General features: G+C 44.3%; 1 protein-coding gene across 2 annotated transcripts in view; it reads right to left on the bottom strand.

The window, feature by feature from the left end:
* PRKAG1 (protein kinase, AMP-activated, gamma 1 non-catalytic subunit) overlaps positions 1-10,459 on the bottom strand; it is a 14,434-nt gene extending 3,975 nt beyond the window's left edge. Inside the window, exons 1-2 of one of the 2 annotated variants that reach the window (XM_005877347.2) lie at positions 10,357-10,459; positions 5,178-5,226 (exon numbers count right to left, since the gene is read on the bottom strand). In XM_005877347.2, the coding sequence (XP_005877409.1) occupies positions 5,178-5,226; positions 10,357-10,365 (58 nt within the window). In that variant the 5' untranslated portion in view covers positions 10,366-10,459. The remainder of the gene's footprint in view (positions 1-5,177; positions 5,227-10,356) is intronic. The other variant, XM_014548618.1, reaches the window with a different exon arrangement.
* Between the last annotated feature and the right edge of the window lie 2,451 nt (positions 10,460-12,910).

The following is a 12,910-nucleotide window of genomic DNA, read 5'->3' as shown; positions in this document are numbered from 1 at the left end:
TCTCCTTCTTCTTCTTCTTCTTCTTCTTCTTCTTTTTAAGTAAGCTTCAGATGAGAACATCATGGTCCAAGTTGGGCCATTTCAGATTAACATGAAGTTGGAGCCCAGTGCTCAATCAACCTGGACTAAAACACCTTGAGAGTCCGTCTTGGGATAACGCTGTGAATGAGAAACCATCCCACCTATTCCAGTCAAATGAGACTCTGGCTATGTTTACCTTTCCAATCTTTTGATTTTAATTGCTTGGTCTAACAAGAGAAACAAGCCCCAAAATAATAGCCCAAAAATGCTCCCTGCTAGACTGTGTATACTTAAAAATACTACATTATTTATTTAATCCTTTCAACAAATCTGCAAGGTAAATATTGTCCTCATTTTTTAGGTGAGAAAGGTGGAAACAGTTAGTTCACACCATTAGTAAGTGAAGTGACAAGACTCAAACACAGATCTACCTGATTCCTAAGTTTACGTACTTAATCCTATGCCAGTTGTTTGTCTTTAACTTCTGTTTTTTACCAAAGTTATTCAGGTACACAGTTTAAAGAGTCAAATTGTTCTACAAATTTTGTCAAGAAAAACTGCCATCCCTGGCACCCACTCCCTATAATAACCCTTACCCAGAGATGAGACCTCTTTTAGCTGATTATTTTGGTACTTTAAAATATATATATATATTTTAATTGATTTCAGAGAGGAAGGGAGAGGGAGAGAGAGATAGAAACATCAATGATGAGAATCATTGATCTGCTGCTTCCTGCATGCCCCCTACTAGGGATCGAGCCCATAACCCGGGCATGTGCCCTTGACCAGAATCAAGCCCCAGCCCGGGACCTGAAATCCACAGGCCAATGCTCTATCCACTGACCCAAACCAGGTAGGGCATTTTGGTACTTTTTTGCTCCTTTTTTCACTTTTGGGAATTATCCATTATCATCCAAGAAATATGAGAATTTTTTGTTCTCTTTTCTAACAGGACCCCATTACAGACATGCACCATCCATTCCCCCCCTTCTTCCAAAAGTTAAAATATAATGTTGGTTACATCAATATTTAAATAATTTTGACTGAATATTCATTATTCAGAGCTAAAACAAATAGTCAACTCTGATTTCTTTCTTTCACAACTTTATTTTCCCTAGAGTTAATAATTATCTCTTCATTTGCTTAATTTTCTATGTATAGTATTTGTAACTAATTCAATCATCAAACTTCACCAGTTCTTTAAATCTCCTTTTAAGAAATTCAGAAGCATAGTCTATCAATTTAAACTACACAAAGAGGTCTCTCTGGAGCTTTGTGACTGGCTCAAATCTGGGCTGGTTAGCCTGGTATGCACTGCTGTCACCCTGAAATCTTCTCTCATTACCATCAAGGGGACCCCTTTCACGACTCTCCTGTATTGGCTTTCCTTGTGTCCTGTATCCCATGTTTTCATCTTTTTGACTACTCCCTTGTTTTGGTGGAGCACATCTTCCAGTAGCTTCATGAGAAAGGGTGCATGGGAGGTAAATTTTTTGAGACCTTGCAGCCTGCAGATATCTTTTACATGCTCTTTGATTTAGAATTTGGATGGATACAGAATTCTAGGTTAGAATTTATTTTCCTGCAGGATGTTGAAGACATTGCTCCACTGCCTTCTAGCTTCTGGTATGTTCAGAGTCTGAAGCAATTCTGACTCTTTGTATGTGACTTCTTTTGACCGCTCTGGAAACTCAGGATCTTCTCTTTGTTTCCAGCATTTTGAAATCTCATGACAATTGTGCTTTGGGTGGGTCAATTTCATCCACTGTGCTGAATATTTAATGAGTCCTATCAGTATGAAAACTAATGTCCTTCAGTTTTAGGAAAAGTTCTTGAATTATTTCCTTGATCATTTTCTTTGCTCTGTGTTGTCATTTTTCTCTTTCTGTAACTCCTATTATTTAGATATTAGAATTCCTAGACTGACCCTTTAAGGTTTTATTTTTTGTGGGGTGAGTTTTTATTGTTGTTTTTAAAATATTTTTTTCCTCCTGTTTTCTACTTTGTTTTTTTAAAATATGTTTTTATTGATTTTTTAGAGAGAGAGGAAGGGAGAGGGATAGAGAGACAGAAACATCAATGAGAAAGAAACATCATTGATTGGTTGTCTCCTGCACACCCCCCACAGGGGATTGAGCCCACACATGAGCCCACAACCGGGGCATGTACCCCGACCAGGAATCAAACTGGTGGCCTCTTGGTTCCTGGGTCGATGCTCAACCACTGAGCTACACCAGCCGAGCTCTAGTACTTTGATTTTTTTTCCACTTAAAACAAATATTTTTATTGACTTCAGAGAGGGAGGGAGATAGAGAGAGAAGCATTAATGATGAGACAGAACCATGGATTGGCTGCCTCCTGCACGCCCCATACTGGGGGTCTAGCCCGAAACCTGGGCACGTGCCCTGACCAGGAATCAAACTGTGACCTCCTGGTTCATAGGTCGAAGCTCAACCACTGAGCCATGCCAGCCGGGCTTTACTTCTTTCATTTCTAATTCTACTTCTGGTAGATTTCCTCAACTTGATTTTGAAACCTCCTGCTTATTTAAAAATTTTTGCTGTCTTATATGTTGTTTTTCGTCTTCTTTTTTTTAAAAAATATATTTTATTGATTTTTTTACAGAGAGGAAGGGAGAGAGATAGAGAGTTAGAAACATCGATGAGAGAGAAACATCGATCAGCCGCCTCCTGCACATCTCCCACTGGGGATGTGCCCGCAACTCAGGTACATGCCCTTGACCGGAATCGAACCCGGGACCCCTCAGTCCGCAGGCCGACGCTCTATCCACTGAGCCAAACCGGTTCTGGCTCGTCTTCTTTTTAAAAAATGGATTTTTATTGATTTCAGAGAGGAAGGGAGAGGGAGAGAGATAGAAACATCAATGATGAGAGAGAATCATTGTTCGGCTGCCTCCTGCATGCCCCACAGTGAGGATTAAGCCCACAACCCAGGTATGTGCCCTGACCTGGAATCAAACCCTGACCTTCTGGTTCATAGGTCGAAGCTCAACCACTGAGCCACTCAACCACCGAGCCACGCCCACTGGACTGCTACTATATTTTTAATGCCCAAGAGGTCCTTTTTGTTTTCTAAAGGTTTTAGAAAAAGAGTGTATCCTGGTACTTGTTTCATGGTGCTAATATACTCTTTATCTGAGTATGTATTGTTAATTTGAAGTTTTCTTCTTTATGCATTGACTTTCCTCCTCCATTGCTTTTTCTTTGTTTCTTTTCATGAGAGAGGCAGTTTGGATCACCTTTTTTAATAAATGTTAGAGGCTTTCTTTAGATCTCTGGTAATCCTTGGTTTAAAGGAGAATTCAAACCATATTTTAAGAGTGGAGTCTTTAAAGCTGATTGTAAGCCCTAAGTGTGTCAATGAGCTTTGCTGACTGTGAGCCATTTGGATAGGGAACACTCAACACTTATATTTGTAGGGCTTTCCCTTAAGGGACTTCTGGAGAGGATTATTTATTCAATGCTGCGCTTGGAAGGTGAAGTCTTTCCTGTCAACATTCTGGAAACTGGAAGGGGGAAAAGGCCTGGGATTTTGGCATTAAGTCTAGTTCACTTCTCCTGTTTAGTGAAGTACCTCAGTCCTCAGCTGGACCCAAACCTCTCCAGACCTCCAGTCTTTGCCAAAGTTGGAAAGGGGAGTTGTCCAGCTGCACTCAATGAAGGAGGGAGTCTTGGGATCTGACTGCTTCTCAGACCTTCAGTGCTTCTTGGCTTTCCCCACTGCTAGTTTATAATTCAGCTTTCTCAGGTCTGCTAAGTCATTTACCACTCATCCGTCTGCTTTCCAGCTTTCAAAATTCATTGCTATGGCCTCCTCTCTTGTTCTTCCTATTTTAGTGTATTTGTACCTTAAAAAATTCTTTGTTTATTTTAGTGGCTTTTTGTGAAGGAATGAAAGTAGATGTATGCATTCAATCCACCATTTTTAACTAGAAGCTCACCATTGGTTTTCAAATTTGAAAACCCACAGACTCCCAAAATACATGTCTTTTGACATCAGTTTAAGACACATTACGCTGATAGTTAAATATTATCATTTTCAATCCACAGTAGAGGTAGCCAATCGAGGTTTCTCTCTCTATCCTTCTCCCGTCCTCTCTCTCTAAAATAAATTTTAAAAATTTGGAGATTTACATACAAATCAAAATTCTTAGTTTCTTTTCAAAATCAGAAGATCTGACAAAAGTAGGTCTTGAATTCTGAAGAGTAACAATTGATCAGACCTGGATAGTTACTGCCTCCTTTTAGATGAGGCAAGATCTACAGGTTGTTGTAGTCATATGTACCCATCACTGCTTGGTCTATGTAGACAGTTTGAGTTTTTGGCCCCTGCCTTGGTGTTGATGCAAATGTACTCAGAAACATAAAATAGACACTGATACCATGTGGCAGTACTCAATTATCAAGAGCCATCCAGATAATTCAAAATATCACTATATGATTATCTTTTTTGGGATACCAACAAAATGGAAATGGAACATTAAAAAATTCTTGTGGAGAACTCATAAAATCTTAATACTATGTCCTAGGATCTTAGCCCCTATTTCAATCCTCTGAGAAAGTGTGTACTCCTAATGCCATAAATGTGTCCTTAGAAGACTTAAGAGTATTCCTGGCCAAAATCCTTTACCAGAGGTGCCTGTGAGTTCTGCCTATTTCTAGATGACCTAGAATTGGGCCATTCCATTCTAACCAGGTACAGTGCTGGAATCGCCTGGACTTTAGGGTTTAGTACCTTTATTCTAGATTAGTTCTAAGGGCTTTCAAGGCCTTTCTATAATTTGTGTACACTGAGCTTGCTGGATGATAAAAACTTCTAGTGGCATTATTTCTGTGCTACTCAGAAAATACCAGGAACTTCTAAAACATAGTTTGCCAGCCTAGAATTGCCTGTGGAAGTTTCCCTGTACCTCAAAAGTTTCTCTCAGGTGGTTTGATATTAATCATCCCTACTTTACCCAAGATTTATTCCTTGGCAATCTTGCCAAATTACTGTTCCTGGTTTATATGGTTTGGTACATTATCTGGTCAGCTTTGATTTCCCAAGGGGGACCCTGGGAGAGGTTCAAAAGCATTGCTGAAGTTAGCCTTGGGCTATTGCTTTCATACTCAGTTTCCTTTCTTCAGTACACTTACCTTGAGGATACTCATTTTCCAGAGCTGGAGAGTTATCTGAAGAAATGACCTGGAGAGACAAGAGAAACAAAGATTCAGGCTATCCTAGGCTCCATCCATTTTAGCTTAGCATTAGGAGAAGGGCTGGTAAACTGACAACTTCCTTTAAAGTGCTATATTATCTCATTTAATCTTCATAACCCTGAGGTAAATATTATTGTTAGCCTTATTTTCACAGGTTAGGAAACTGAGGTTTAAGAAATATTAAGCAGCCTGCCCACGGTCATATGGCTGGTAAGGGTGGAATAGCGATTTGAACATAGATCTGTGCGTTTCCAAAGCTCATGTCCTTATATACTATACTGCCCGGTGAAACAATAGGTCTTAAAGCTGAGACTAAAAATATCTGAGCTAGGGCTGGTCCCACAAGATTCTCACAGGTCTACTTTATAAAAACACAGAAGCCAGAGAAAACACTGCTTTCCCAAACACTCACTAAGCATAACTGTAAGCACCGGAACCAGGCATATACCTTACCATTGAGGGCCAATCTGGGGAAGATCCCAGCAGCTGTCTGTCAGAGTCAAAGTTAGAATGACTGAGGGGTGGATGAGCAGCATAAATGTTCTGAATGAGGGACCTCAGTTCTCTCAGCACCCTTGAGTGGAAGGCTGCCACAGCTCAGAGGATGCTGGTTTACCAAGTCTCCTTGCCCATGACAGTCTATTAGAGAGTGCTCTGAATACAGAGAAACCTTTAGAATCATCTCTATGCTCCCTCAAGTGGAAACATTTGGAAATTTCATTGTTATCTAGGAACCCAGGAGGGATCATAATTTTCATCCACTGGAATCAACAGTTTGGCTCTATTTGCTGTGGGTAATATCCCCAAACTAACTTAAAGTCATACTTCACCTACATAGCTGCTGTAGTAATATGAAGTTAAAGGCCTTGGATTGAACATGGGAAGCTGACTGGTAAGCAGGGTCAAGTTGGCTGGATAGCCTTAAACTTCCCTGCCCCAATGGGCCAGGGTGAGGGTAAGGGGAAAGGGGGGTAATCTCCTTCTCTGGGCTGCATAAGACCATCAACTTGGCCTGGCATTTTGGCAATGCTATCAGAATAGCAGCCTCATCACTTGTAAGTGGGAGAAAGGGCTGGCTGTTTAGTGCTAAAGATACATACATGGGCTCTGGCCAGGTAGCTCAGTTGGTTAGACTCTAACTGTTAGAGCATCATCCTGATACACCAAGATGGTGTGTTCAATCCCCAGTCAGGGCATATGCAAGAATTAACCAATAAATGCATAAATAAGTGGAACAACAAATTGATGTTTCTCTCTCTCTCTCCCTTCCTCTCTCTAAAATCAATTTAAGAAAAAGATACACACATGGTATATAATAGTCTCACAAAAATCTATATACAAAGCCACAGAAACAACTACTTGTAGAATTATAGCCACCATATAATATTTACATACCAAACTGTGCTACAGTTATTTTGTTCATTATCTATCCAAACAGATTATAAATTCCTGGAATCCTGGAACTATTTTATACTTATTTATATCCCCCATACCATCTAACATGGAGTTCTGCATATTGTTTTTATTTTTTAACTTTCAAATTGATGATAATGATGCATGCTAATATGAACAAAGACCTAAGACTAAGGTACAGAGAGAAAAAAGAGACATCCAGCAAAAATAGAGACACAGATAACTACAGAAGAGAGTCAGACACAACTGAATATGGCTTTATCTTCCTATCCCTACACACAGGAGTGGGGTAATTATGTCCATTCCCCTTAACTTTTTTTAAAATATATTTTTACTGATTTCAGAGAGGAAGGAAGGGGAGAGAGGTAGAAACATCAATGATGAGAGAGAATAATTGACTGGCTGCCTTCTGCACGCCTCATACTGGGATCCAACCCGCAACCCGGGCACGTGCCCTTGACCAGAATCGAACCTGGGACCCTTCAGTCTGCAGGCTGATGCTCTATCCACTGAGCCAAACCAGCTAGGGCTCCCCTCAACTAATAACATAGGGGGCCTGGCCAGCGTGGCTCAGTACTTGAGCATTGACCTATGAACCAGGAGATCATGGTTTGATTCTGGGTCAGGGCACATGCCTGGGTTGCGGGCTGGATGCCCAATATGTGCACTTGCCTGGATTGTGGGCTCGATCCCCAGTGTGGGGTGTGTAGGAGGCAGCCGATTAAGGGTTCTCTCTCTTCATTGATGTTTCTCTCTCTCTCTCTTCCTCTCTGAAATCCATAGAAATATATTTTAAAAAATAATATAGGGGACCTGAGAAAGTACCACTGTACTACAAAGTACAAAATATTAGTAGAGAGGCACAGGTTAGATCTGACACATAGACTCACAATTTCTTTCAGACTCCTGATCCACATTTCCAATTGTTTGCTAGCCAACACAGATGTCACGGACTCTTCAAATGTTTCAATGCAAAACAGAACAGCATCTCTCCCTCCAATCCTATTTACTGTGCTTCCCATATTTGTTTTTGGCACTGCTCTCCTCCTAGGTGCTTAAGAACTGTAATCTTGATTCCTCTAAGAATGAGCTATGCCAACATGTCTGCTTAGAATCACAAGAGCAGGGCATGACCTAAACCTATCCTTAACATCTATCAGCTAAGCTGATGTTTCTATCTATCTCCCTCTCCATTCCTCTCTGAAATCAATAAAAATATATTTTAAAAAATAAGTGATGAGAATCATTGATTGGTTGCCTCCTGCACGCCTCACACTGGGGACTAAGCCCACATCCTAGCCATGTGGCCTGACTGGGAATTGAACAGTAACTTCCTGGTTCATAGATTGATGCTCAACCATTGAGCCACGCAGGTCAAGCTATCTCTTCTTTAATTCTTCTTTCATGCTGTTACCACGTTCTTTTGCCAGCCAAGCATCTCAGTTTTGGGAGAGACTTTCATCTCTAGCAACTAGGAACTCACTACTTCCTGAAGATCCATCCATTTACAGAACGCTGTTAAGAACATTCTTGCCCTAGCCGGTTTGGCTCAGTGGATAGAGCATTGGCTTGTGGACTGAAGGGTCCTGGGTTCAATTCCGGTCAAGGGCATATGCCCGGGTTAAGGGCTCAATCCCCAGTGTGGGACATGTAGGAGGCAGCCAATCAATGATTCTCTCATCATTGGTGTTTCTATCTCTCTCTCCCCTCTCCCTTCCTCTATGAAATCAATAAAAAATATTTTAAATAAATAAATATACAAATAAAATAGATTCATTATTACGGTAACTAGCTAGTTTATTAATATTAATAATAGGAAGAAAGCAAAAGGAAGGACAGACATTATAAGCATGGTCATCTGGGCAGCTTCACCAGGAAGCCACAGCTTCATGCTCCCAGGGAAATCACCTGTCCTTTCCCTGTCAATCACTGGGGGAACCGCCTCCGAGCCAGCACTAAGGATGGCCGACTGACAGCGCCCTGGGGGGAGTGGGCCTAAGCCATCAGTTGGACATTCCCCAAAGGCTCCCAGACTGCGAGAGGGCACAGGCTGGGCTGAGGGACCCCTACCCAAGTGCACAAATTTTGTGCACCAGGCCTCTAGTATATATATATTAAAAAGAACATTCTTTAATCACACTCACTGCCTTGCTCATAAATCTTCATGGGTTCCCTTATTACAAAACAAAGATCAAACTTAGCAAGGTATGCAATACCTTCAACCCAACCTCGGCCTGTTTTCCCAGTCTTTCTGCCTCACTGTGACCCAAATCCCAAACTCCAGCAACATTAAGCCACTGGCTCTTCCTCAATTAATCTCTATATACCTGGATTTTTATGCCCTTGTTCACACTGTTCTCTAAGCCTGCAATGTCCTCTCTCAGGTTCACAGTAATTTCTCCCTCCTTTATGCTTCCACAGTCCTTTGTTTGCCTCCTGAAAATAGCATTTATTATAGTCTACCTTAAATAACAGCTGTCACTGGCTTGCCCTCAGCCCCACTCCAGTTAGGCTGAGCATCTTCAAAAACAGGGGTTTTTCTTTTTCTTTTTAAAATAATTTCTATCCCAAGAACCTAATCTAGTACAAAAAGTGTGAGGGTTAAGTTATAAAATCTATATAAAAATACTTTGTGCCCTGCCACTGTGGCTCAGTGGTTGAGCATTGACCTATGAACTAGGAGGTCACAGTTTGATTCTCCATCAGAGCACATGCTGAGTTGCGGGCTTGATCCGTGTGGGGCATGCAGGAGGCAGCTGATCAATGATTCTCTCTCATCATTGATGTTTCTCTCTCTCTCCCTTCCTCTGAAATGACTCTCTTGCCTAGGGGAGCAATTGCAAATCACTTTACCACTTTGGTTTGTTTTCTTCTTTATAACCTGAGGGACATGACCTCTCTGCAGGTAGAGAAAGTATACGGTAAAATAATTGCTCTGGGCAGATAACTGACCCAAAGAACAGTGAACCTGCAGCCTGTACACAACTACAGTAGCAGATGATAAAAACCAAGATAGGAAGAATTACTCTGCCTGACAGGAGAGGGAAGTTAATGGGAAGGGTTCCAGGGTGCTAGAAAAGGCTCCTGAGAGTGAGGGCGGGTCCCTGTAGCAGGCAGTCTGCAGCATCCCGGGAAGGATGGCGGACCTGCCACAATTAGTCAATGCCTGCTCGCCAAGAATGAAATGCCAACATGCCTGCTTGGAATCGCAGAGCTGGGCATGACCTAAAACTTGTCCAGGGACACAGCGGCCTCTACCACTGAACAATCCCTCCTTTAGAGAAACCCCACTCTTCAGTCTTATTAAGGGAATGTGAGCTCGTCGGACACCTTGAGGCAGTGTGTCTTTCAGATGTCCCTCCTGCCAGGGATCGCAGCGATCGCACTTAGACAACCAGGGCCAGGTGATGCCTGCAAGCGGGGGACCCCCCCGCCCGCCTCTCACAGGAGCCTCTGCGGGGCCTGAGGAGCTAGGACAAAAGGAGTCCTGAAATCGCCAGGGTGTGCGCGGAATTTGAAGAGGGAGCTGGGTGTCACTGCCCGCTCGGGCTGGGAGTAAGCGCGCGGCCCAGACCCCGGAGGTGCGCCCGGCGAGGGAGCGGAGGGCCAGGGTCACGGACAGGACAGACACCCGGCCTCTCGTTTCCTGGGCACCGGCGCCCGCCCCTGCCCGGCCTCCCAGGCCCCTTTCCGCGCTCCTCACCGTCTCCATTGCAGGAGGCGCCCGCTGGCTGCGTTCACTTTAGAAGTTCGCTGGGGAAGGAGGGAGGCCCCGCCCCACGTCCGGTACCGCGACGCCACTTCCGCTTGCGTCAGAACAAACGCCAGCAAGGGCGGAAGGCGCGGAGCGCACTTTTCCGGCGCGGCCCGGCCTGGAAAGCGCCCTCCCCTGGGTCCTCTCGGACCTCACAAGTCGGGCTGACGGCGAGGGTGACGGGACGGAGCCACTTGTATTTAAAATGTTCTCTTTTTATTTGTCGTTTAAAAACAAACTTGGAAGAAGCAAAATCCAAAACTTGCCCTTTGCCTCTTGCAACATAAATTATGTACAGTTCAGAATGATCGCTGATACAAAACATGCCAAGGACGGGGCGCTGGGGGTGGAGGGAGAGGGCACTTTAAAAGGGAATCATTTCATCCGCTGTTACGAAAGACCAACCTTGCTGTACAGGATACACACAACACAAAATAAAGTCTTCACGGGATTCACACTTGTCAGCGATTTATTTTTTTAAAAGGGGGAGGGTCCTGGAGGTGAGGGGAGAAGACTGTAAAGGGGAAAAACTGAAAATTGAGTATGTGCAAGTGTAAACCAACCCAAAATACAAACACGGGGGAGGGAGGAGGAGGGAATTCTGATGCAATTATACAGGCGGGGTACTTAAAAAAAACACCAACAACCAAAATTCCAACCTTGTAACTTGGGTCTGAGTTAGTTTATATAAAAATTAAAAACTGTATAAGGTTTCTTTACTAAATTCTACAGGACTATCGGATACCTAGCATATGCTTACAAAGTCTGCCCCATCCCCTTTCCCAATCCCAGGGCCCAGGCCCCAACCAGAGCCTGACTCACAGGAGCCAATCTCCCCATCCCTGTAGCCTAGACCTTTTGCTCTTGGAAATGGCTTTGGGAGCAGCAGCCCAGTCTCCCCACTGTCTGATTTAATTACAGTGGTTTCTGTGAGGGTGGAGGGATGTTATTCTCTTAAACATTTGCAGCTTGAAACAGTTGAGGAAGCAGCTTAAAAAAAAAAAAAATCTCCCTACCCCCATCAATCCGCAATCCCCCAATTCAAAAACAAACAAAAACAAACCTAAAATCACAACAGCGACTGTGCTCCCCTTCCAGCAGGCCCACCCATCCACCACCAACCACCAAGCCCATCCCTACACTCCATACATTTGATTCTTGAAAATATTAATTACAAAATGCCCTTTGCCCACAGCCCCTAGGAGAGAACTGCATATAAGCTTCATCTTCATCCCCACGGCTCCCTACCACACAGGGGTCTGGGGCTTCCCCCACCCCCTGATCTACCCCTACCCCAGGAAGAGGTTCAACTGCAGCACAAGCTTGGGCAGAAAGGGGAAGGAAAGGGAGGCAGGGAACCCATCACCCTCTGGCTCCCCCTGGGGCCAGCTCACTTTTGTGCGTTATAACGTAGTCCAACTATACAATAGGGGGTGGGAATTGCCCAGCCTCTATACCCCCATCTTACAGCAGTCACAGCCAGGGGGTGGGGAGGAGGGAGTGAGGAAAAGGGCGGTAGGTTGGGTAATGGAGGGGGCTCCCCCACAAGGGGAGCTCCATGTATCCGCCCCACACCCCCCTACCATTTATAAACTGGTTTTGTAAAAAGAAAATAGATATATTTATATAGAATATATAAAGCACAAAAATTAGTAGTTTTACATTTGCTCTCCCCGGGGGTGGGGGGAGAGGGGAGGGTTCTCACCTCCAGCCGGCTCCCCCATGCCCCACAAGACTATGTACAATCCCATGTATAAATAGATAAATACCCCCCACCCTCCCCGCGCTGACACTAAGCTCCCCACCCCCACATCACCACCCCTTCCCACCAGACCAGCAGCAGTTTGGTGACTGAGGGAAAGTGGGAGCTCTGGGCCACACCCTGCCTCACTGGGTATGGGCATGCCACTCAGGGATAGCCCTCACCTCTATCACCCACCCACCCCATCCAGGGGCTGGAGGGCAAATGGGCTCATGATGGGGTTGGGAAAACAGGAGGGAAATATCCTGGTCCTAGGTTTAGCACATCCCTCCTACCCCCATGTCCAGATGGAGAAGGAAGTCCTAGAGCAACTAGGGGCCAGTCATCCCCAATCTTCATCATCATTAGCCTCAGCCGCCATCCCATGCCCAGAATTAAAAACAAAGATGGATTTTTTGTTGTTGTTGTTTTCTTCCTCCTCCTACCCCCTTCCACCCACTCAGAAGAGGGCAGTGAGGTGGGGGAGAGGGTTGGGGCAGTAGGGGGCTTGGAGAGGGTCTCACATTTCAAAACAGCAAAAAATCCAACACTTAAATGAGGTAGGTGTGGGTGTGGGGTCTCCTTGCCCGGCTTGCCTGGCTTGCCCTTCTGGGCAGCTGGGCGCCTCTTTCCCATTCATGTTGCATTTGTCAGAGTGGAAAACAAGGAAACAAAACCCATAGAGAGAAACACAGAGGATAAGAGGGAGACAGAGACAGATTGAGAGGGAAGGGGATGGGGGTGAGGGGGGGGGGGGCGGGG

The sequence above is a fragment of the Myotis brandtii genome, unplaced genomic scaffold (genome assembly GCF_000412655.1).
Source record: "Myotis brandtii unplaced genomic scaffold, ASM41265v1 scaffold517, whole genome shotgun sequence".
NCBI classification, from domain to species: domain Eukaryota; kingdom Metazoa; phylum Chordata; class Mammalia; order Chiroptera; family Vespertilionidae; genus Myotis; species Myotis brandtii.
This window is presented reverse-complemented; position numbering and strand designations above follow the sequence as displayed.